General features: G+C 36.0%; 1 protein-coding gene across 1 annotated transcript in view; it reads right to left on the bottom strand.

The window, feature by feature from the left end:
* The window catches only part of KCNH8 (potassium voltage-gated channel subfamily H member 8), a 192,800-nt gene that overhangs the window by 124,490 nt on the left and 42,195 nt on the right, over positions 1-26,115 (bottom strand). The window contains exon 2 of the mRNA XM_086467639.1: positions 6,694-6,927. Coding sequence (XP_086323765.1) covers positions 6,694-6,927 — 234 coding nt within the window. The remainder of the gene's footprint in view (positions 1-6,693; positions 6,928-26,115) is intronic.

Below are 26,115 nucleotides of genomic sequence, written 5' to 3'. Positions count from 1 at the left end.
GTCATTTCTTTAGCAAAGAACAGCCTAACTCATGGTGAAGCACTGGAACACAAGTCAGCTTTTAACTAAAGCTTGATATAAAACTCATAAAAATAAAAGTAGCCTATCAGCAGCCTCAGTGTGGCCATAAAATTTTGAGAAAGTTTGAAGAGTGACCAGTCTGATGAGGTACAAACATTTCCTGCAAAATAAATACCTACATCTCTCCCTAAAAATTCATGTGTAAGAAGTAGCATAATGAAATATGTCTTAAAAAAAAAAAAAAAAAAAAAGTGCATGCAGCATTACTAATGGCTATTCATATTAAGTACAGCTGGAAGCTCAGGGTGCCCGTGTGGAAACTGATCTGTAAACATTTGTAAGCAATGAAGGGCCCATCACTTCATAACAATACAGTAAGCAGCAGGAAACTCTCATACGGATTTATTTACTTGTCAACATCCTTCTAGAACAAATCTTTTCTCAGTGAATTATGGTTTTAATAAATCATGTTGCTATTGAAAGAAGCTATTAGCCAATGTCGCTATGAATGCCATCAGAATAAAGCATCAGCGTTGTCAGTTAGTAAGAAGCAGTCTTGTTGAAGTCTCATCAAATTACAGTAAAAGATCTCAGATGATTTAGATCACATTGCAGACAGGGGATTTTACCGCTATTTTTTTTTCTTCTAGCTGAAGTTCATCCCCTTATTTTGTCTCCTCACAAGCTTTCACTGACAGCTTCACCCAAGGCTCTGCAGAGTTTAAGGCAGGGCTCTCTGGAGGACCAGAAGTCTGCCCCTTCTTCCTCTTCCACTACAGAAGCTGGGACTGTCTCTAAAACATCTACATATTTCAAGGTTACATGCTACTTTTCATCAGAGGCCATGGGTCAATCAAATGAAGTGTTTGGAGAGAAAAGGAGCAAAAAAATTCCCTCTTCTGTGAAACAGAGGAAAATAAGGACATGCCTTTTTGTCTACATCTACAGCTATACTGCTTTTTAAGAGAAAGACTTCCACAAGATGAATGAAACTTCCTAATGCTTACTGAGCTGTGTGGAAGGGGGGAAGAAAAAGGAAAAAAGAAAAAGGAAAAAAAAAAAAAAGGAAAAAAGAGGATGCTTTTATAAAGATATAAACTACTGTTTATGGCTCATGTAACTGCAATTAGATATTACCACCAGATTAATTTTTCAGTGTTGCTTGCTCTTTATTCCCCTCCTCCAGTATTTCATACTATAATTTAGATAATGTGAGCAAACCAACCACAAAAGCTTTTTAGCTTTCTTTTTTTTGGGTCATGTTTTTAAAGCAGAGCAGCAGTGGAGCAGCAGTGAGGTCACATTACTATGACCTATCCGGCCAAGCTGCTTGACAAGGGACTTCCTCTACGTTAGTAACTAGACGTCACTAGAAAATGTATGTTTCTATAAGAATTTTTTTTTTTCAATCATAAAATTCTAATAAATGCCTCTTCTCTAACTGCTGGGCTTAACATTTCCAAAAGACATGGTGGATTTTAGGAGATTGTTAAAGCAGGGAGTCAGTTCAGATTAAAAAGGTACCATACAAATCCCATGTTTCAAAATGCTACAGGATATTTTCAGAGTTTTTTAAACTTCTTTTTGGAAAACAGGGATACCATTTCTGCAACAAGCAAAATACTTTTTGTAGAAAAGAAGAGCTTTAATAGAACTTGATTTTCTTTCATTTTAAAGGAAACTAATTTTCCTTAAATTTTTTAATAATTAATTAATTAAATATTCTATAATTTCAAAAAATATTAAACTCATCATAAGTCATGTATTAAATACAAATAATGTAGTAGAGCCTTTGTTATCCTGTAGCCACATTAGTCAACTGCAACCGTGGCAGAGGCTATAGATGATGTCTCATGGTTTGAGTCTTATTTCCTTACCCTGTGGCTGGCATTGACTCTCATGTGAGAACACTGTTACACCTAGACTTCAAATGGCCTTTTGCCTGATAATATCCAGTAACTCTAAGAGGCTCTGACTTTCACCCTTTCTTCACTCTTATTCCACTCATCTGAAATACTACCTTGGTCCTGACCTTCCAGATAACGATACAGTTATTAAAACATATACTCTCCCACATCAATGAGAAGAGACAAAATACCTTAATTTAACCATACTGACACTTAAATTTAAAAAAATAAGAAAATAACTATATCCTGCCTTCCTGACCTTACTAGATACATACGAAATGTTTATAGGCCAAGAACTACAACACACATGCCTAAGACATACCACAGAAAGTGTTTAAATCAGTTTACACATAAGAGACATGTCCCTTGAGTCCCCGTAGTCTCTCACAGATGAAAAAAGCACTGCTTTCAGCCAAGTCCTAAGGCAACACGTAATGGTCCCAGCAACACGCAGTCACTCCAGCCCTCTTACAGAAGGGATTTTTAATTGGCCACAAAAGCCTGTGCAAACAGCCCTGTTGCTGGGGTGAATAGACACAACAAACACCACAGGGAAGCCTCTCAAACATCCATGAGTCAGCAGTGGCCATCGCTGATTACACAGGGTTTCACACAAGTTACACATACACAGAAAGAAGACGATTTCCTTTCAATGAAGGAAGGTTGTAGGACTACTGCAGGCCTTAAGTGAGTGTGTGTAAGAACAGATCTCTCTTTAAATACTACAAACTGATTTTTGAGACCTAGGAAATTAGTCTCATGGGGTCATAAGGTAACCAAGGTATGACCTTCTCAGCAGCTGAAGATGGAGAGCTTAGACTGGGCTAAGCCAATGATTATAGGGCTTATTGTAGCATCATCTTAGGCTGCAACAGAAAAGGAAAAAATCCACTCTGCTGCTTATTTGTACTTCAGTTTGGTGGATTGTGAAGACCTCATTTCACTATGTGTACTTGCTATTGATAAATTTCTGCAGTGGTCTGGCAGGAAGAAAAAGAAGATTTTGTTCAAATGTAGTTCCTCAGCATTGCGTCCATCTGCTTTTAGATTACTCTAAAAAAGAGATCCAGGGAGTGGATTCTTTCTCACAACTCACTTGAATTCAGAAAGGTTGCTTTGCATTTCCATGATCATAATTGACAACTTAATTTGTTGCAGGTATTTTGAAGAAAGTGTAGAAATAGTAAGAGAAAAAAAATAATTTTAAAAAGCAGCTCCTAAGATATATAATTTAAAAACTTTCTGAAAAAGGCAACAATCATAAAATTCCTCATCTTTTAATAGTTTCCTTTGCTTTTTGTCTTCAAAAAACCAATATAGGTCTGACGAATAAAAATTTAGACTTTTAAATGGACTGAAGAGCCAAAATAAATACTGAAACGACGATGAAAAATGTATTTTGAATGGGATTTTCAAAAGACATCTCTCTCTGAAGCTGCTGTTGCTGCTGCCATGATTCTAATACTGCTCTGTGCTAACATGGCAGAAAATATCCAGGATGAGACGGTATAGCCAGTTTATCCTAAGGATTTGTTAAAATGTCAAAAGGAGACCACACAGAGAAAAGTTCCTATCCATTTCTAGTCACTCCAGGAGGATCGCTTTCTAGTTTGGTCAGAGTACAACTGCTGAAGATCATCCTTCTGTTAAAATCGAAACCCAAATGGCAAAGACAATGAAATCCTGCATTTCATCCCACAGACAGGTAACTCATCTTACTCAGCTCCCTAGACAACTCCTTGCATGCTACTCTTACTTGCTGCAGTGTCAGCGTAGAGCAGTCTGGAATTTCCATGAAATTGCATGTGGGTTGCTGGAGTTGCTTTAGTTATAACAATCATTCCTTTAAATAACGATTACTGAGCAGAAGTGCTATGTGAGCTCTTAAATGATGGTTAAGTAACTGGGTAAGGCCCCATATTCAAGCTTACTAAATTCAGTCAAAGTAGTAAGAGCTTTTAAGTCCCAAGTCTAAATCACTACTTGTTTAGAATGAACAATCTAACTTAATAATAAAAACTAAGTCAGTTTTAAACTGAGTAGTCAGTTTTAAACTGAGTTTAAATCAAATTCAAAATATCTAAAAATGTGGCAATTAAGAAATTAGTCAATATTCAGTTTTGGGAGCTTGAATTTCTTTCCCAAAAGATAAGACACACATGGGGAAAAAAAAAAATTCAAATGACTACATTTTAGATCAAATCCAGAAGAAAAAAAACCAAGAATAATTTATTCTGTTCATACATCTATTTCCCTCACAGTAATTTCTTATCATACTGTACTCATTATCAAGTTTTTAAGAACTATGCTGATGGACATCAGTCTATTCTGTGTGCTCAAAATTATCCCTGAAGCTGAACTTCTGTTTCTGAAGTTATCCCTGAAAGTGTTCATTTGGTCTTGTAGCCAGGCCTACAGAGCAAGGCTGTACCTCTGAATAGTGGACTAAAGCCAGACACCTAGTTTCACTCTGACACTAATGTCAGTCCTAATGGGACACTGAAATGTAACCCTATGACAGCTAGACATTGTTAGTTACTTGTCTCCCACTGACCTATGTTCCTGGCATTACACTGGGCACTAGCCAAACTGACGATTATTTTCAATATCAGCTAAGCCTGAACGTATTCTTGTAGTAATTTTAGGGCCACTATTCCCAAAGTTCTTACGTCTTAAAATGTTTTTAAAACATTTCTCTGCAACAAAGACATCTATTTTTTGTTTTGTTTTTTTTTTTTTTTTTTACTACCAATGTTGAATAAGCTTAACAGCTTCAGGAGTTCAATTTTTCTTCTGAAAAAAAACCCAACCAAACTGAAAACGTTTAGCTAAAATGGATGATCTCCAAAAGTTGTGTGTGCACTTTGCAGCTGTGTTGAAAAAACAAGATCTGTTTAAGATAAATTTTGGGTTTATTCAAGAACAGTTGCATGTTATTTTAATACCTATTCATTTCTGTTTCCCAGTGGTACAGAAATACATGAAAATGGAAAATATAATAGGCAGTCTGGGAAATTTATTCATACTCAGAAAATGTCTTGGAATGGCTTCCAGTCAAATTATGTGCAGAGATGCAAGTAGCATGGATTATAGGATTCCTTTTATTCTAAACAATTTCTCTTCATCTATTTATCTATGATTCAGCTACTTCACTGATAAGTAAATCAACAAGCAATCTCTTTCTGCCTGTATTAATCATATCTATTATAGGTTTGAAACACTTCTTCATAGTGCAAAGGAATCACAATTTATCATTCAGGACCAAGACAGAGAAATGAATATGTTAACTTTACTTCTTTCATTTACATACATTGAAATCTCTTCTCATGTACCCACTCATCACTATACAATACTGGAGAGAAGCAGCTCTTACACTTCCAGATTAAGATCATCCTTCCCTGACGGTCAGACATGATTTACAAATTTGAAACTACTTTCTTTGAATAACCTTCCTGAAACATGAGTTCAAGGAACTATGGAACCCTCTTCTAAATGTTATAAAACAACAATAAACACACACCCCCTCAAGCCTCCCCAAAAAGACAAGAGGAGCAAATGCTTAGCAGCATTTTCAGAATAACTTAAACATTTCACATTGTGCAAAATAGCAGTCATGAACACAAGCCAACTAAACAACATTTCTTTTTTGTGTAAGTCAGGGAAAGTGAAGCTGCCTTCGCCTAACACACTAAATCACTGTCTATCTTCTTGTCAATGTACAGTTATTACTTTTAGAAAATAACTTTTTTAAGTATTTGGTATAATACGATAATATTTGAGGGGAAAATGTTTCATTAGTAAAGATATAAGTAGGATCTCTGAGGAAAACGTGGTCTAAACATATGCCTAGAAATTCTAGCCATATAATAAACCAGAAGGTAATACTCAAGAGGCACCCATGGATCCATTGAGCCCATGGAACATCAAGCACACGTGAAGGCTCCTATAACACTGAGTTAGTTGCAATCCTGTCATTATCTCACACTTAGGTCACCTATTTAAAGATCACATGAACGATAGCTGTGTAAATGCTGACAGAATAGGTACTCTGAATGAGCCTGATATAAATGAAACAAGCTGATAAGCGTGCATCAGGAGGTGCTTTCTTCCATGGCTCACCCAGCTTGACTATGAAATTGTCCTTATAAATGCTCTACCACAGGAGTGAAAGCTTTGGTGCTGCCACTGGAAATTTACTGAAGCTATGGAGCTGCTCAATGCCTGGAAATATTTATGTGACCATACGTACTTAAATATAAATTTTACTTAAAGTACTTATCCACTTTTTGAAAATAATTATTATTGTATTTATCTATAGTGGCTGTGGAGAATGAGTCACTTCGATCATTCAAAGTTCTGAGCATTTTATTGATGGGGCTGAAAATTTTGCATAACCACTGTCTATCTTATGGTGAGTATTAATTTTTTAATTACAGTTTTAGCAATATGGGATAAGAACTTCAATACATGAAGAAATAGAAAATGCAGTGTCATACTGAGTGCAGATAACAGTGTCTCACAATGCAGTTTAGGACCCTGAATTTCTTCTATGCAGCTTTGTAACTTGTCATGTACTTATATAAAACCAGTAACGCTAATATAAAGATAGTCTCGATACGTACCCAATTGTCTTTATTCAAATCTATTCTTGTAGGTCTGATCATAAACATATAAAATCATTACACAGAAATGCATACTATATATTACATGCATTAATGCTAAATTTCATTCTTTGGGACTAACAAAACAGGAAAGAAAAACTTACCGTTCTTCTTATAGAACATGATTTCTCCCTTGAATTCTACCTTTTCCTCCAACGATTTCTCAATTTGAAGAATCATCTGCTCATTTGTTTCAGCACCAAGTAAAAATTTACAGCTGCAGCTCTTCTGCATGACTTCAGTTCGTGCAAATCCAGCAAGCTCGCAGAAGCCATCTGAGCAGTAAACAATAGGGAATCCCTTAGCCACCTGAGCATTTGCAAGGATGAAGTTACTATCTGTAGAAGAACACAAAAGTAAAACATGAATTAGTCTGAATTCTACATCATTTTGACATAATACCTCCTTTAGCTTCATAGGAAGGTGCAACTGGACATACATTTAAAAGCAAAGTCCCAACTGCCCGCAAACAAGAATGCAACTTCTGTTTTTAGACCATTAATCTGAAATGAAATCATGCTTAACATTCTACAGAGGACCTTCATACAATGGTTCCTCATGGCTATGTACAGCTTGTCTCACTGCAACCTCAAGCAATAATTTATGATAACTGCCTTTGAGATGGATGTTAGCACATCAAAACAATCATTTGACCAAAGACGGGTGATAAACATGGACCAGAAAAAAATTGGAGAAATTTCAAAGATGCTATGTTATGCTGCCACTCAGACTACTCTGCAGTCTGAACAGACATAGCTATATCTTAAAAAAAAAAGCTAATCTCTCTATACTCTCCATAAGATAAAGCTGACCTTTATCAACACTCAAACTAGTTTCTTTTACATAATTTTGCAAGGGAATCCTTAAAAGTAGGGTTGTGGGACATTTGGGGCTAAATGAAATTGTTTGTCCTTTGTTTTCTCTTTCTTTTTTTTTTTTTTTTTTAATTTCATCCAAAAGCGCTGTCAGTTGTCTTCCCCAACATACTTGTCCCATATGAAACAGGCACATCAAAGGTTTGCCATCCTGTTACACTTAAAGCTATTTTATAATTTTTCAGGATGTGCAAGATGCAACTATTATGTATGATTAATTCAAGAACAGTATATTGACATGGACATCAATCAACAAAAAGTGATTTTCTAATTTGAGTTCAAACCTTTGACAAATCTTGCAGCCTAATAGCTCATTTCCATCCCATACTGAAGGGTCTTGGAAAGTTTCATGCCTTAGACTCTCATCTTCAGCCCACATCAACAGCTTTAGCACTTTACCGTCTTCCTAAATTAGCATGAAGACACTTTCCAGATAATATATGACGTTCTCATATAGGTTTTTTGCTTGTGTTTCCTTATCTTGAAGTGAAAAAAAAAAGTCTTATGGGAGGAATCTGTCTATATTTCACATCGGGGGAGGAAAGACTATTTTTTGCCTATTGCTTATTAAGGAATGTTTACCTTACAGCTTGGTAGTGGGAGCTGAGGAGCAGTCTAGTCCCAAGACAGATATCACTCATTTTTCAGAATTATGTGCATGTGGATTCATGCGTATGCAAAAAGGAAAAATACCATTAACTAACCCAGAATCCCTTGATAATTATTCATAAATTTAAAGAGAAAAATTTCAAGTATTTTAATGGAAAACTCAGGTTGATAAACCTAATCCCCATACAGGGATATATTATTCATGAATGGAGAAGGGAGGAACATAATTCATAAACTAAAATAGAGGAAAGATAGGTCTGTTTCAGCCTTAACTGTCACAAAAGTTCTACATTCATGAAACCCCAACAACTTCAGCTGTTATTTTTTTTTACCCAAGGGAAAAAATACTATGGCAGATACTGCTAAGATTTCAGTATTTTAAAGACAATTGAGGTTTATTAAATGATCAATTTGCTCTCAAGACTTTGCTTCAGTTATTCACCTTTTGCGTAAATCTAATTAAAGTCTTTCAGCAAATGATTATTATTTCAAACCAGATTTTTCTCATTCATCAAATAACGTGATTTAAAAATACCTTCTGGTTCAGTGCAGTGCTTGACTTAGCCTGTCATTTTTATTTGCCTAACTAGGGAATAAGTATCATTACCATTCATGCACTGACATGCTGGTCCCCCTGTCAAGACAAAACTAAATCCTCACACAGCTAAAAGAATTAAAATCATATGCTTACAGTGCAGTTTAATGACGGTGTTACAGTGCAAGACCTTCAGATCATAAATTCTAAATGCATCTGTAGCTATCAAATTAATTTACTCTTGGGTTTCTTATTGTTTAAGATCTAATTATGTGATGCAAAGACTTTTTATTTTTTTATTTCTAATTGTTGTGAATTACATGAAGCAGAATATGGAACACCGAAAGGACAGAAAGGGTAAGAAGGATGCTCTGGGAGTGCAGGAGTGTTTGAATATCATTATGAACCGGAATACATTGGGTCTTACCAAGCATATGATGATTTTATGAAAAATTAATATAGTCAAACTCTGCTGTCATTTACATCAAAATAAACCCAGAATACTTTTGGTTACTTTAACATTCACAGAAGGAAAACATTTACTTCTAAATTACTTCCAGAATACGAGGCAATCTTTCCATCAGCAGATGTCTGATAAGGCTCGCACGCCTAATTTTGCTGAACATTTTGAGTACAACAGTAAAGCATCGGCTTCAGGAAAAGACAATGAGAATTATCTGTTTTTCTTGAGCTTGACGTTCAAATCAAATTATGAAAGATGCATCTGTAATCCCAAACTACTAGACTAAGGGACATATTTAAATAATTTATTGAAAAAACTCCTTGTAATATTTAAGGATCAAGCAACATAATTTTGTCCAATAATTACCTGTTTCACCAAATACTTCAGTAATATTTATTGATAATTATCTTGCATGCCTGCATTTGCTTTGGAAGCAGGACGTATTGGACTGGATAAGACATTGATCAACAGAAGACTTGCAAGGCTTCCAGAAACCTCTGCCAGACAAATAGCATGAACTCTGAGACAATCAAACAAGCTGAACCAGAACCATGCTAACTACAGCTTCAATCATGGGCTTACACACCGTTGCCCTGTTTTACTGACCTGATACCCAAAAATTATAACCTAAGAAACAGAACAAATTTATATCTTGTGCCATCTGATGCAGAGAGACAGGCTCATTAAACATCCCATGACAGAGTTTTAGAATTGTGGTAATTAAAGGAAAAGGTTATTATGCAATTCTCTGTTTCATAATTAATGCACACAATTTATCTGTCTGTTTGTAATGAGACCATGTTACAATTAAACTCAGCACTCCCTTGATAAATCTTACTGTCATCTTAGTGAAAAATTACAAAAGGGTTTTTGCTTTCATACTGTAGCTATGTCTGCCATAAATCTCGTCGTTGTGCTTCCCCAGTTCTTGTAACGGTTCTTTTCAATCAAAGCCCAGATGGTTTCTGCAAGTCTTCATCTTTATCAGTGAAAAGAACATCTATTTGACTTCTTGGGCAACAGAGCACAGCCAACCACCATTCTAATTTTAAATATAAAATTATTTATGAATTAAAAAGGAAGGAAAAAAATCTGCAAAAAGAAAAAACAACCTTCAAATCACAGAAGCTGCATTAATTTAACAAGTGACTCACGTAGGTATTCTATCGAATGGAAAACAGACTGTAATTCTTCTGGATGAAAGGTTTTACTACATTTAGGTTTTATTTCACAGTTCCTACAAGGGCAACTTAACAAGAGAATTCTCATTTCAGGTTCACACAAATTACTGTTACAGAGAACATGACCACATTAACAGTTAAGATTACCTAATTACATGATTAAAATAGCATATGAAAACATTTAGCTTTATGTCAGCACATTTAGATGCAAGTGAGTTTAATTAGAGTTAAAACCCATTTACCAACCACTGTCCTTTGAATCTGACGGAGACCAAAATGCATACACTTCCAAATATTAAAGTTCCTCTTGAAAATCTCAGTGCAGTTAACTGGGTCAGTAATGTGAGGTTAAGATTTATCCAGATCTAGGTGAGATAGAAGGTAAGGTGATAGTACTGGTACCCCTTCCCACTCTTCACTAAAAAAATACTGTACGTTCCAGTGAATTTACAATAGTACAGTAAAAGGTAGAACTATTGCATAATAAACTACAAGTATGGACTGATGAACAAAGGACCCATCACTATAAGCTACACAATTGTTTTATTTGGCCAAGTAATTTCAAATTAAGTCTGATGTTACAAGAAATTGTATTTGTAAAATCGGGCAACAGAGTACAAAACAATATTTGAAGTACCTAGCTCTACGGACTCATCGGAAGGGTGAGCTGTCATACCTCCCAGTTAACCTGCATTGCCAAAATAAATTCCCATTATGTAGAAAATCTGCGATTCAGCAGCTAAGTTTTCAAATTTTCACTTCACTTTTGCAACAATATTTAGTCTGACAGTGAAAATGCTTTACTGTATATAATAGTTACAGCTACAAAAAGAGTTAATCTGTAATGCAGTTCAGCAGAGAGACATCTAAGCAGAACTTGGGCATCTGGATGCTAAATCATCTCCTAGTCTTATTGACAAACACAGATCATAAGCCATTTAAATAGGCTCAGTGTTTAATGATCTTGAACCCAGCCTTCAGTGCCATTAGTGCATCAGGTCAATACTAGAATAGTGACTGCAGCTTTCTTCATGACCAATTGAAGTACCTGTTCCTAGAACAAAGCAGACCAAAAAGCCAGGCAGTTTCTGAGGGTATTAAAATAAAAAACACAACTAAAAATAGCCCTCATGACCAAATGGGCTCCTGTGATCCTAGAAGGGAAAAAAAAATCATTTTCTCCTCCATTAGAAATCTCTGTGTATGTTCCTATTGTTTTTCTAATCCCAATCACATTTGTATGTACCTGAACTCTAAAGTATAAGGACTGAGGAGGACTTTGTTGAAATAATAGGAATGCTGTTACTGCTCATTTATCATCACAGAGCACCTTTCAAATAAAAAATCAGTGCAATCTTATCGGGTGAACTATAGTAAAGGAGAACTTTTAGCAGAGATAGCTTTGAAGTTCTTCAAAATTAAACTCCACTAGCAGAAGCAGACATCTACATCTTTTCCTCAGAAGGATATTTTAACTGGTCTAAGACATGGGTTTTTATTTTTTTCTCACTATTTACCTGGAATTACAAGCTCACACTACATACATATTATGTGGAACAATTTAAATCCAATAGATGAAACTGAATGAAGGTTGCAGTGAAATATTTCTTTTCCTACCCTTAAGCTGTGTTGATTTTGGCAAAATTTAATTTTTCAGTAAAAAAACTATTACATCTATTTGAACAGCTATACTTGTGTTATTGATTGTGCAGTGACCGTCCAAAAAAGCTATATTGCAGTTGTCAAATATTTATCTGCTAGTGTACAGTTTAATATGCATTGAAATGCTGCAAATGAAACCGCACTTGTCAGGGCAAAAGACAGAAAAATGAAGACATTAGCAGTGAAGAGGCACTGCAATTTGTGAGTCGCCAGCATGTTTTAACATTGCATGGTGTCATCCAGAAGTTTCTCAATGGGAACTGAAGGTGCCTGTTTACTTGGCAGAACTGAATCCTCTATCCCTGCCAAGGGATTTCAGCTGTGGTTTGGTGTTTTCTACAGCTGCCCACTGGAGAGCAGAGTGCACAGATTCCTGCCTCCAAAGGAAGCATATTTTTCAATTTCTCCAATAAAAGACATGGAAATTTTAAGTTAATCCACCAGGTAGAAGGGCCAGCTATATGCAATTTGCTGTTTTTTTCAGACTGTTCTATTGATTTAAAATTCACCTGGAAGAGTAGAAATGGAATTGCTGTAAGTCAAACTAACACACTGAGTTCTTGTATGCTCAAATCATACAGCCTAATGATTTAAGAGTCTGGGATCATGACTTGGTTCAAGTGTTCAACTGAAAGAAAGGTTTGGAGATGAACAGTCCTCCTGAATAGAAACATTTTCAAAGACAAGAGCAACATCCTTGTCAAATATTTACCAATATGAACCTGTCCGTGCCTTCCTTCATCGCTTTTCTGAAATAGGAATGAAATGAGGAGTTTAAAGCTGGTTTGTTTGCAGCTGTTTTAAGCACTATGTCACCTAGTCACAATCTGTGCTCAGTTTACAGGCATACCAGACCCTTTGCACGATATTTTGTGGTTTTAGTGTCCTACACGTGCCTTTACTAAGTATCACGCCTGATTAACCTGTTTATAACTCTACTGCAGCGGGTAGTCCTTTGGATATTGTCCTTAATGTATGTACTGCTACTGATGTTGCAATATGTGTGAGCAGGCAGATGTTACGGATGCTGCTAACAGAGCTGGTGGAAGAATACAGGAAACAGATTAATGAGCTGTTTTTCCTGCACACCTGAGGGAAAGAACTTAAGCTAGACATTTTGAACCCAGTGTGAAATGCCTTTAAAAGACCGTGTTCCTGCCTCCTTGAAATTTGGTGCTTCTTTCTTCTTATGAGACTACGTTGGTTGTGGAGTGGTAGCTCAGGGGCTTGGAAAATATCTTGATGCCAACTATGCTGGAAATAAGGAAATGGATTTCTTTACAGTGTGATGATTTGGAATTGAGGAACTACTTACTCACTATTGAGAAAGTTTCATCTTATCAATTGAAATGAGCAGATTCTGTGGAAATTTGTTTCCCCTTTGGAAGTGACCATGGAAAAAACCACGGTGGTACAGTAGCTTCTATATACAAAAGTTATCAGTAAGTACATAAATAAAATATTTCCAACAGAGAGATATAAAAGGATCTGAGTGCAAAGAGAGTGGAATAGCTTTATGATCTCCCTTGCTTCTACCATGCAAGGGTAGTTGAAGCTATTAACTCTCCCCATGCTGAGCATAGGGAACTTTAAGCCACTATTTGCAAAAAGAACAGAGAACGAGTTACACTTGCAGCCCTGGAAGTGGCCTCAGAAGAAGCTAAGAACAGGCTATGCCCTCTGGTTGCTAGAGACTCCAGTGAGTCACAAGTCATAAATGTACTAATTCTCCTCTGGTGACAGTGGGACATCTCATGCTGCTGTTCCTCACCTGAACAAAATGATCTGTCCTCAAAACAGACTCAGACCCAGGTCTGGGTTTAATATGAAGGCAAAAGGGACAGTGGTGCATCCTTCCTAGTGCAGCACTTGCACTCCATAGAGGGTAGTGCAGCATCCTCAGCTTTTCACCCACCAGTCACAAATGCATCTGATCCTGCACTTAGTAACAGCAAACAGCTTTTGCATACGATTTTCATTTTCACATCTGAGATACCCAAACAACAGTATCCATACCTTCCTCACGTCCAAATCATTGGCTGTTCAAATACCACATGTTGCTATTATATTCTCTGGATAAGAAACGTTCATCATTTCATACAAATGCTATGTTACCCTGAAATTGTTACTCAAAGCAGCTCAAAGCTGCTTTTCACGTATGCTAGCTCATACATGTAATTTCTAGGCTGTTTACTGGCACTTTAACAATCCTCTATGACCCCCATGACAATTTCATGCCAGCTTGTGGTGACTTCTACTGGATCAATTTCTCTCTGTAATTATTGTACTTCAATATTAAGGTGCCGGAACTCTATGGCTAAAAGTAACCATTTTGAGCCTTTGCAGTTTATATGCTCCTCTCTCAGTCCCTGAAATTAAAGGGTAATCTTGAATTAATTTTAATGGGGAGAAGAAGCAGACTCCAATGTGCCTATTCCAATAAAATGAGTTCTCTGTAAAGGGCAAGAATTTCTGCATGCAGTTTTCTCAGAGAAGCAACACTAATCTAAAATGATGCTGTGGAAAAGAGTCTGTTCAAAGAGTGTTCTTCTGACAAATTGACAGAAATAGTGTCAAAAATTGTTCAGAGAATGATGAGCAATGTCCAGGAGATACGTTCAGAAAAGGTAGAGTTCTGTACTGCCTATACAAGAGTTCTATACTTCTATATAAGAAAGCCTTACACCGTATATCGCCCTTTCCGAATGAAAATAATTCTCGGCATCTCAAACAGGCTCACTGACATTGTATTCTTGAGCAAGATCCATAAAAAGCCCATATTTTGGTGGTGAAAGAGAGTGAGAGGGAGGTTACAAGCAAGAATGTAATTAAGTTATTTTATTCAAAAGAAAACAAACCATCCTGTTGTGGGTTTGCCAGCTGAGAACAACCTTGTGAAAAATCCAGAGGGAAAATCCTGAAAACTGTGGAAGGGCCAGTGTTGTTACTGAAAAAACAAGAAGCATAATCTTAGCGGAAAAGTAAAGTAGAAGCCTGAATTAGACACAGGTTACTGTTTCTTATGATGAAGCTACTATGGACCTCCTGAATGATTGGTATAGCTTAGAGCAAGAGCGCTTGAACTTAGATTTACTCATTTATGTAAAATATCCAAATAATCAAGGAAGAAGCTGCTTAGGGAACCTGAAAGACTTGATGTGAACATTGCCACAAGATGGTCCTTCTGGAGAAAAATCCATATTTTGGCTGAAGAAGTGGATATGGTCTAGGAAATTCAAAGCATCTGGAACTACTTTGCAGTAAAAAGTACAGCTATAAATACACGGTAAAATTGTTAAGGTTTTGATTACTTTAGAAGAAGAAAAAAATAATTTGGACTAAGTATTGTCTCAGTAAAAGAATATCAGGCATAGGAAAAGATTGCTACTAAAAAAAAATCCCTGAATTGAACCTCAAAGAACTTAAACAGTGCAGAAGAAAGAAGAAACACCAAAATCATGAAGTGACTGAAGAAATTTAAGTTACTTAAAACCCAGGCTTTTTTATGTCTGCTTGTTTTATTTCTAGTTCTTTTTTTAAAGGCAATAAAGGGGCTAAGTAGCACAGGAGAACCTTCACCATTCTATAGTAAATGTTATTTTCATTTTGCTGTGGAACCAAACCAATTCCCCTTCTCATCCCCTTGTCCCCCAAACACTGCCTGAATAAAACAAAACTTACATCAGGAAGAGATTCATATCATAAGAGTAGGCCCGTGGTCAGTAATTAATGCAAGATTCAAACCTTCAACATCCCAGGAAAACGTTATCTATTAACCATACCGCAGTAAATCAGTGTCATTAGGGAACCAAGTAACTCTTCTGCAAATTTTTTTGGTCAAAACATGCAAATTACATTTTAGATTTTGAATAAATTCTTCTTACTGGTCCAAAATAGTTTGATGCAAAAAAAAAAAAAAAGTTGCCACTATACTTGCAAGACAATTTCAACACTACTTTTGTTTCACAGGAACAAAGTATAAAGATGCTGCTGTCAAATTCCAGCTTTGTTATGCGAGGTAGCTTGAAGTCTTGCCTTGTTTCTCCAAAGCCCAGTCTAAAGAAAGTGACAAAGAACGTCTTGACAAAATGGCAGCAGATGCTTATATCTGATTGCAAAGTTTTCATGTGAGAGAGAATAAACTTATTCATCCAGAGAGTTATGAAAAAAATTGTAGAAAACCAGGTGTTTATTCCATGGATTGATCCTCTGTTTCAACAAGTAGAAGTGACAGTGAGCAAACATAGAGAAAAATACATAAACAAAAAAGTTTTTAGCACAAACTGCTTGAGGTTCTATAAATTACACTTACTGAAAACACCAAAAGTAGAAGAAAACTATAAATTACATTATTATACTGCCACATTTCCTATGTGACCCCATACAACAATTTTGGAAATTCATTACTATTCTAGATACCGTTTTGAATGTAAAAAATTATTCAGAGAGACTGTCAGTCAGTTGGAGAATTTAACCAGGAACATCATATACACCAGCAGAAATGTCCTTGTCCATTTCATAACCTTTTGCAATTCAGGTGACCACAATATCAAAGGAGTTAAATGTCTCCTTTAGCCTCTTGAACTTCAGTATCAGGGTCTGGAGCCTCATCTCCACAGGAATGATGGGAAGTGACTTCTTCCAAAGGGTTACTCAAAATAATGACCTATATTTATCACATGAGTAGCTTATGGGAACTAAACTCCTTCATGTCTAAGCTAGACTGAACATTCCCTTAAAGCACAGCAGCTGGATAATATCAATAAACAAGCCATGAAAAAATTCAGATGAACCTCTCTGTATTATGTACACACAGGTAGGCTCTAAATGTTGAGTATATGCACCTGACCTTGCTCACGTCTGCCCTTCTTTCAAATAAAGGGCAAAGAACATCTGGAAATGAGGTACTGTAGAACTAATTCCTCAACTGGAGATTATTCTAAGGACAGAGAAAAAAGGTACAGCTTTTTTTCCTGTTTTTGTTGGTTTTCTTTTTATTCTAACAAAATAAGGCACATGAAGTAGGAGTCTGACCTCATCAGTTATATTGTGGTGTAGGAAAATCACTCTATTTCACACCTTCCCATAAGTGTAAATATGAGTAAATAGGGTCATTACACACATTGTACAAGTATTCAATAAATATTAACACATAATAAGTGTACACACAAGCTTACATGCAATAAATACACATCACTGCCAGTCAACACTAATGCCTTCATTTAATGGGAACAACCAGTGTGTGGATGGGTGGGGGGGACCAATTAGAGGAGTTCCTGATAAAAGTGTATAGCACTAGAGGAAAATCATCTTCCTCACTGCCACTTGCCGCACTGGAGAAATGCCCAGAGCTCTTCTAGGAATCCTGTCCCTGCTTCTCCCAGTTGGCCACTGGGGAGTGTTTTCCCTTTCCCTTTGCACTCTCTCCTTTGTTTTTTTACCTCTCTCCTAAATCAGCTTTTCAGGGTTAATGTATGCTGCCAGCTGCGGGCTTCACTACGAAACCTCTGTGTATGTAAGTCTGTCTCAACATCTTTTGTGCAACACGAACTTCCTACTTCTTCCTTATTCTCATCCTCCTCTCCTGTCTATGCAGGCTTTCCCAGTCCCTGTGTCACCCAGCTGACCTCATCACCGAATTCAGTAAAGAAGTGCTCTCTTTTTTTTTTTTAACATGGGTTAAAGTCCTGCTGGATTAGGAGGCTGAATCCTGCGGTCAGATGAGAACGGAACTTCAGTGCAAGAGATGGGGCAGAGGAGGAGAAGGAGGAGGCAGCAGCATGGGATCTCTCCCTTTAGAGGTTAGCAGATGGTAGGTCAGTTTGGCTAATTTTTGTATGGTAACAAATGTTACCCACTTTGGGTCAAAGTAGCCTGTGGTAGGGAGCAAGCTGGCGAGCAGCTCAAGGACACGATATTCCAGAAAAGGGGCTTCTTTTAACAAACATGTCAGAACCTGAGTGCTGCTGCACCGTTTTCTATATTAATGTGGACTCCTGTGTGGGAGTCACGTCAGTGGAAAACTGATCAACCACAGCAGGAGCCAAAAAGAAAATATGTTTCAGCGAAAAATGAAGTCTCTCATCAAGGCAATCATCCAAGCACTAAATAACAAGCCAGCATCTGACGCAGTAATAAATTGGGATTCGTTCAGAAGAGGGAACAAAGTCTCTCAACCCTTTTAGAACACTTCCAGGTTTTGCTTTTTTTTTTTTTTTTTTAATCTTTCATAAGACTTTCAGATAGCTTTTAGCCTCAATTTAGATAGAAAGGCCCTTCAGAGGGCTGCCCAAGAACTTCTTTTGTTTCAGGAAAAGTTGATCAGCCTTCTCTCTCAGGAAAGACAGATAGTCCATTGCCTTAATTCCCCATTCTCTTAACAAAGCCTTGAATACTAAAGTAAGCAAGACTCCTTTTCACTCTGTGAGACAGAAGAAATGGAGAGACAGAACTCTGAAACTTGGTTCTGCTCCCCTTTTTAATTGCTATTTATTTCATTCCTCACTAGTTGGTGCTGGCATACTTCTGTCAGTATGATTAACTATTTGCACTTTGTCAGGCTCTTATGTTCTAGGTTATTTTATGAGCATATACATAAAAAAAAAATTAGCTCTAAATCATGAATTTGTTGGGTTTTTTTTTTAATTATGAAAATGTAACTTAAGAGACAATAAAGAGTTGGAGAGAGAAGAAAAAAAAAAAAAAGGAAAAAAAAAAAAAAAAAGAGGAATTCCGGAAAGACATTTGCTATCAACGTAATTACCTTGCCATTTCTAGAGGATGCTGTGGGATACAGCTGTCTGCACAGGTCAGATCATTAACCTCTTTGCTTTGCTTCCTCACTCTACTTCATTAAAGAAATTCCAAAGGGAAAATTACATAAACAGTGTTTTGTAGAAATTATTAAAATATTTTTAGTATCAATATCATCTTAAGAGGTAATTTTTTCAATGATATCTTGAAGTTTATTTTTCAATATATAGAAATGTTCAGCATTATAATCTTCCAAAATTAATTGGAATACTGTCATAGCACTAAGTTTTAGATTTTACAAACTTGTCCAAGAGCAGAGATTCTCAATCTTTCTAACCCACCAACTAACCCACTCTATTTCAGAGGGTTCTTCAGAAGCAGAAAATATATTGGTTATTTCTCTGGAAGTACTACTAATTAGCTTTTAATTAATGTTTAGATTTTATTTTAAAGATATGTTGTTCATATAACCTCTGCTTCAGGAGGGCATGTCTTCAAAAAAATTAGTCAAATAATAACATGCATGAGATGCAACAGTTTAAACTAGTGTATCAAGGTTTCAAATAAAAGGATTTTCATTAAGTATTTTTGTGGCTTTATAAAAAAGAAACAAAAAGTAATAATGATAAGCTATTTCTTTTTATCGTTTCATATGACATAGTAATGAAAATGTAAAACAGCACAGAGAGAAAAAATCAATTAAGAAAAGAAATAAAGAAAACCATTTCCAAAGCTTTTGTCCTTCTCAGGATATAGCCTCAGTAATGGATTAAGCAACATTTTTGTAGCATGCAAGAAAAGTAAATACGCTTTGACCTCTGGAAAGTAATACACTGGTGATATTTCAGGAAAGGATTTCCAGTTTGGGGTTTTTTCCCCCACAGTTTTCACAAATGAGTAGAATGGTAAAGAAGGAATGGCATTTAGAGGACCAAAATCCATGCTATAGGCCCTACATTTCCTTCCTCAGAAGCACTCACAGCAATTTCTTGCTGGTCATCCAGATCCTGTGCTTTAAAAACCTGAGAAACTTCTTCCTCATCCATTTACCCACCTGTTGTGGCCTCCACTGCCATTGCAGTCCCCAGAACTATCACTATTTCTTTGGGTGGTCTGAATCCCTAGGAAAGGGGCTTTATACTGATTTTTAGGGTAGCTGTCTCTAACTGGATTTAGGAAGCAGGAACAAATTAGAGTGGAATAGAAATAGCATTTGCCTCAAACTTTAATTAAGCAAGAATCTGAGATTCACATATTCTTGATCTTCAATCTACTGTACTAACACACAAAAGTTAGTCCCATCGACCTCTGCCTTCTCAGTATTTAACAGCTAATCTTCTTGAACAATTTTCTCTTCCATTTAGGCTTTTGTAGAAAAGAATGAGTAGCTTTGTTCAGAGTTTGAGCTTCTTGATCTTATCCCAGTCTTCAAGAGATACAATAAAAACATAATCTTCTATCAGCCGTGTGCTCACAGTAGAAAACTGAATAACCTAACAATCATCTGTACAAATTTCAGCTTTCACAAGAAGTGAAGGAAACTATACAGCATACATTTAACATCTTGTTTTGTAAAGAGAGGCAACCTTAAGGATTTAACTTTAAAAATATGTTCCTGTACCATGTCACTATGTTTTCGATTAAAATCCAGTAATGTTCACATTTTTCTCTATGTTTTTATGCAATCATTTCAATGTTTAACTCCTGTTAATTAATTGTTGCTCCATCTCTTACTAACATGCCAGACATTTTCAGTCACTACTCTTAGTTATGCTGTTTCACACCTGAAGAAGTGGGAGGTGATGTTAATTGAGCTGGTTCTGTTTAGCTGGTAAAACTAATGATGAAGTCTTATTTCAGTTTCTGCAACTGAAACCAAATTGGAAGAGAAGAATGACCCTTTTTTTTTTTTTAATTTCCAAACCCAGTATGATTTGTTACTAAAAAAAAAAAATTAAAAAAAAAAATCAATATCTAGCCAAACTCTTACTTTGTTACATGGGCATGTACGTGAGATTTGTATTGATCATGACAAGATATTTCTGTAACTGAGACGTTTCATTTCCTAAAGGATTTTCTCTCTGCAAAATAACAAGTAAACACATTCACAACAAGACTAATGTGCAATCTATTACAAATTTTGAGAATATTGTAATTTACAAGAAGTCTGTTTCTCAGCTGTGAGACAGAGGTGTCCCATTGGTGTCCCCCTGCATTCAGCACCTCATCTCAGAATGCAGAATTACTGATGGTTAACTGACGCTCCTAGTGATGTATCACCTGGTGCTTTCACCCAAACAATATTCATGCCAGCTTTTTTTTGAAAGCAGGATGAGATGTATACATGCTTGCTGCTTTGGATTTGCGTTTTTTATGCTTGATTTCAAACTTTAGGAATATTTGCAAGGAAAAAAAATCCTAAGTAGGCCTTTCAGAAAGGAGTTACAGCAAGTCTACTATAGAAGCTCCTTAACTATAGCTGTAAGAGAACTAAAATTTGGGGTTTTTAGGGTGATTTTTTTGGGTTTTTTAAGGTAAAAAGTTGTGATTTGTGAACATAATTCTTCCTTTGGGATGCTAATCTGCTCGAAATTAAATGCCACTGTTAATGGCTCAAAGATAGCATATCCATAACTAGAAAGCAATAAAAATAAAAACTCTCAGTTGCTATTTACTGAAGAGGTAAATCCTGGTTACATTCCTTCATAGGATTCGTGCAGGAGCGGTGAGAGCACTGGTGTTGAAGTACCCCTTTTTCTCATTATTACTATTTCCCCCTCCTCCCTCTTTTTTTTTACCATTGACTTCAAACTGGTGCAAAAGCCATCTCTAGACCTATCATCTTATGTTACCTGTCACAATATACATTAAAAAAAGGTTATTCTTGTGAGTATGATATTAGCAATGTAGGATTAAACACTACATTTTCACTTCCCACAATTATTTTCCATGTAACAGATGCTGAGTCTGTCTGATTATCTTCAGTAGAATGGATCTTAACAAAATCTTACTCAAATACAACCTGTTTGGCCTTTCATAATGTTTCTTTGGAGTTGCAAGCATGCACACCAAAATCACAATATGAAAAAGAGAATAAAGGTCTGACATTACTACTCAAAAGTATTTTATTCCTTAATGTAAAGGTAAGAAGCAAGGTGAGAGGGGGCAACCAAACCAAATGCATCACCATTTCCCCTCCTTGACTCTCGAGAGAAATAAGTTCATAATGAGAAGGAATGAATGTAATTTTAATCAATATATGTGTTTTCCACTTTCAAAAATGTTTATCATTTTTGTCCTTAGATATATATTTAAAATCTCATTTTCCATGCTCTCAGTTGCTCTGGTACATCTCCAGGGCAACCCATTTGATAGTAACAAATTTATCTTACTCTAGAAGAGATGGAAATCTGGAAACTTCAGTACTTCTGAGAAGTATTCCAGTTGCATCCAGAATTTTTTTCCCTAGCAGCTGGCAAATTAGATTCTGATTTCAATAATGTTAATTTACATCTCATAGAAAATATTTTCTGTGCAGACTCAAGGCGAGATAATAATTTTAGGATCACAATCTAACAATTAATAAATTTTATTAAATTATAATATTGTTATCAAAGAGAAACAATGAAACAATAACAAAGCAATAAGTATTTTGGGTTGCTGTTAATTTTAGTGTCAATAAATAGAATTTGTTTCTAAAGTTCCACATTCTCTCTTTTATAAACTTTTTAATTGCATTTTTTAACAGCTGTTACACAATTTATTCTCTATTTGTGGTTTGTTGTTTTTTCATTTTTTAAATTCCTTCTGCCTGCGAAACAATGGTGCCAAACAACATTCAGCTGTCAATATGACAAGCTTAAAACATACATTGATAGGTTTGTAATCTTTATCATTTAGGGGAGAAAGTACAGTAGTACCAAACAGACAAAGTGCTTGGTAGCTTAATACACTTTGAACATTTGTAAACTGTAAAAGAAAAGTAACACCAGTGGCACCACTAAAAGTGCATTAACAGACTGTTCAAAAGATTTTTGCTTGAAAAGACATTTCAAACAGATAAAAGACTTCTGCAACTTTTACAATTTCATTTATAATACGATTTTTCCAACCACTAAGATGTTGAGCGTTAAAGTTTAGATTGGAGTGTTTGTGTCTTTTTGAGATCTCCCCTGCGATTGCATGCTGAATAATAACTCTTTTGGTTCAATTTCTCAAAAAATTCCAATCTTTTTCTCTCCAACAACTGTAACTAAATCAACATTTTCAGATCAACCAGACCAGAAGTTAGTTCAATGTCTTCATTCTTACAGGTGTCAAACCTCTGCAATATTGTATCTATCTTCAAATCACTAACAGCAGAAAAAACCAGAGACTTTGGAGAGGAAGGCCATATCATTCATTACTAAAGCCTTATTACAAGAAATGAGGTAGCAAGACTTTTGATGGGTTTTGTTAAGTCATCTATGTCTGGATGAAACTGTGCTGTCTGACCTGACTGTACTCCAGCATACAAGGTCTGCTGGATGAAACTGGTTGTTTAATACTCAGTCCACAGGCCTGATTATTAAAGATTATTTTGCAATTTTAGCAGCTGTTGTTTCAGCAGAAGTTAAGTAAAATAGAACTGAAGTAAACAGAAAATTCAAAACTAATCAAAACACTGAAACAATTATGGTAGATTTGTGCTTGAGAATCAGTGCTCAGACTGAATTAAATCAAAAAAGGGTTTCAGTCTTCCCAAATAAATCACTGGATTCCTCTAGATTATTATTATTGGAGGTGAGGGTGTTTGGGTTTTTTTTTTGCTTTGAGGGTTGAGAATTTTTTTTTTTCACGTGGGATAGACTGATTCTTCTTTCCCTCTCATGTTTATTTTACTTTCTGATTTTTGATGTCTCCCCTTCATTCCTCACTTCCCCCCTAATTTTTCTCATCTATTTTTTCTGACTGCTTTCTTCAGCTCCATACTGTTATCTCAAACCATTTTTCATTCCCACATTCCCAGTCAGAAGACAAGGATGCAAAGGCACTTCCTGCAACTGAGCTGAAAACTGGAAGAAAAAGACTGAAGTTAGTGTTTGTGGACTATATTTGAGCTTGGAAATTAATGGTTTGTGACCTGTTCCTGCAGCTAGTTACATCGTGAATTACAACAGTTTCAGAGAGCAAAGGGTAGATAACCCTCCTGACAGCCTACCGTTCTATCCACTAATAAAACAACAGTTCTCTGCTATGTGTACAGGACATGAGGCAGTGTTCCCTACCAATATTTACCCACTCCTTTGTCTTGCAAGTAGACTGTTATCTTGAAGAGATTCATCAAGTCTGGGGAAAGCTGAGCAAAGTTAATAGCTTGCTTTAAGCTACAGGAAATGAGACATTGTGCTCAACCTCAAGATTAAAAAGAATAAGTAGAATACCCTTAACTGAAGTTGAGTCAAACAGAAAATGTGTTCTTCAAGCACATAGATAGAAACAAGTGCTAATTAAGCAGTCATTATGTTTACTTGCAACAACTACTTACCAAATATTTAAAAATATTTGCCAAAGTCAGCTAATAAAAACTTGTGGGAATGCAACAATTAACTGTATTAAAATATAAGATTAAAAGATATAAGCAGAGATATCAATGAAGAAACAGCAGACAGGCAGGACATCCTACTCTAAAACTGACATCCATTTGTTGTGGATTTAATTCTATGAATGAATGAAATTAATGTTGTTCAGTAAATTAAGTATGCATTTATTATATATTCTACCTTGTCTGTTCCAATTTAAAAGCAATGTGTATGGAGGGGCTGCATTTATTAACTAGTAAGTGTGGTTTGAAAGTGGTCTCTAGATAACAGTGTATATTTCAAGTTTATTACACCATAGAAGCATAAACCTGAATGGCAAAAAGAGGCACATATAAAAGGCACATCAGTGATTGTCAATTATAACTCCAACAGTGAGCTTGAGACAAGACAGACTGGAAATTTGTGAAAAAAAGCCTTGTACCCCATGGGATGGAGCACCCTAAGGATAGAGAGCCAGTTTTGTAAGAAATGCTGGAGTCTGGAAATACAGATTTTCTTCCACATGAGAAGCTCCCTCTGACATGAAGGGAGACTTGCATGTGTCTTTGCCCTGATTGCCTTCCTCCTTTTTCCTGATAATCAGAAGCTGAGAAGATGGGAGACACATCTGGCATGCAGGATTTGATCCCAAACATGTTATACCTGTAGGTATCTGATTTATCAGAGTATGTATTCAATTTCTGTCCCTCAGTCTTGTCTGTTCCACATGAAAGATAATATTCATGGAGTCAGAGAGCAACTGAACCAATCACAGTCATCAATATCCCAGGCTGTTGAGCGTTTTGGGTCTGAGTCACCCCTAATACTTTTGTTTTCTCCAGAAATTTTATGTAAAGGCTAATGGATGGACTAAATTGTTTCTGGGAGTTTTCAAAGCCCAGTATTCTTTATGTCATTCCAGGCAAACCTCTCTCTTTCAATTGGATTTTATTGTGAGTATTGTCCCAGTAGCAACACAGTAATTCAGGATGGTAGACATGGGTATTTTTATTTGCTGAGGTTTCAAAACAGAAATTATTTCCTCCAACTTCAACCTCTTCCTGATATTCAGACTTGCTGTAAAATGCTAGCTATGTTTAAAAGAAAAGGAAAAATCCCAAATCTCTTATATCGGTAGCCTAACATCAGTCACTTTTTCTTCATTGTTTTTGGCCTAATATTTTAATTGGAATGAAACAGGCATTCCTTAATCCTATGTTAATTTTTTTTTTCAAAGACTACAAAAGAAGCTGCCTTGTACATATGATAATATTATTTTTAATAACAACAACACCACCATAGTTTCAAATTTTCTAATAATTGGAACAATGGACAATTTTGGCCATCTGCCTTTTAAATTATGTCCTTCTGTTGCATGACTGCCACTGTTGGCTCCCCTTTTTCCTGCCCAAGTCTGACTTTCCAGACTTCTGGAGCACAATAGAATATTTATTAGTACATTCCAGAATTAATTACCTGGTTTGAAATAGAAAAGTATTACACACATATTGATGTTACAAGTAATTATTAATAAAAACCATATTTGTTAAGATCTGATGCTAATTCCTTGATGCCTTGCACGTAGCATAATTATTTCTAAAAGCTCAAGCTTTTTGTAGTGTGGAGAACAGAATATGTTACCAAAATCAGACTTGTATAGTACTGTATTGTTTACATCTTCTAGACCTATTCTAGTCAGAGCCACAGGCGAGCATCTCCTCAGGCTTAATAAACACAGGATTTTATGAAAAATGAAGGCAAGAGTTAATCATAGACCAAGGTTCCTTGCTTGGCTTAACAATGAAGCAGACCTCAAAGGCCATTCTCTGGCCCTGAAGTCAATGGCACAGCACATTTCTTATTCATACCGTTACCACCTATTCATTT

Source organism: Leptosomus discolor, chromosome 7 (assembly GCF_034619465.1).
Source record: "Leptosomus discolor isolate bLepDis1 chromosome 7, bLepDis1.hap2, whole genome shotgun sequence".
NCBI classification, from domain to species: domain Eukaryota; kingdom Metazoa; phylum Chordata; class Aves; order Leptosomiformes; family Leptosomidae; genus Leptosomus; species Leptosomus discolor.
The sequence above is the reverse complement of the archived record's forward strand: the minus strand, read 5'-3'. Positions and strand labels throughout refer to the sequence as shown.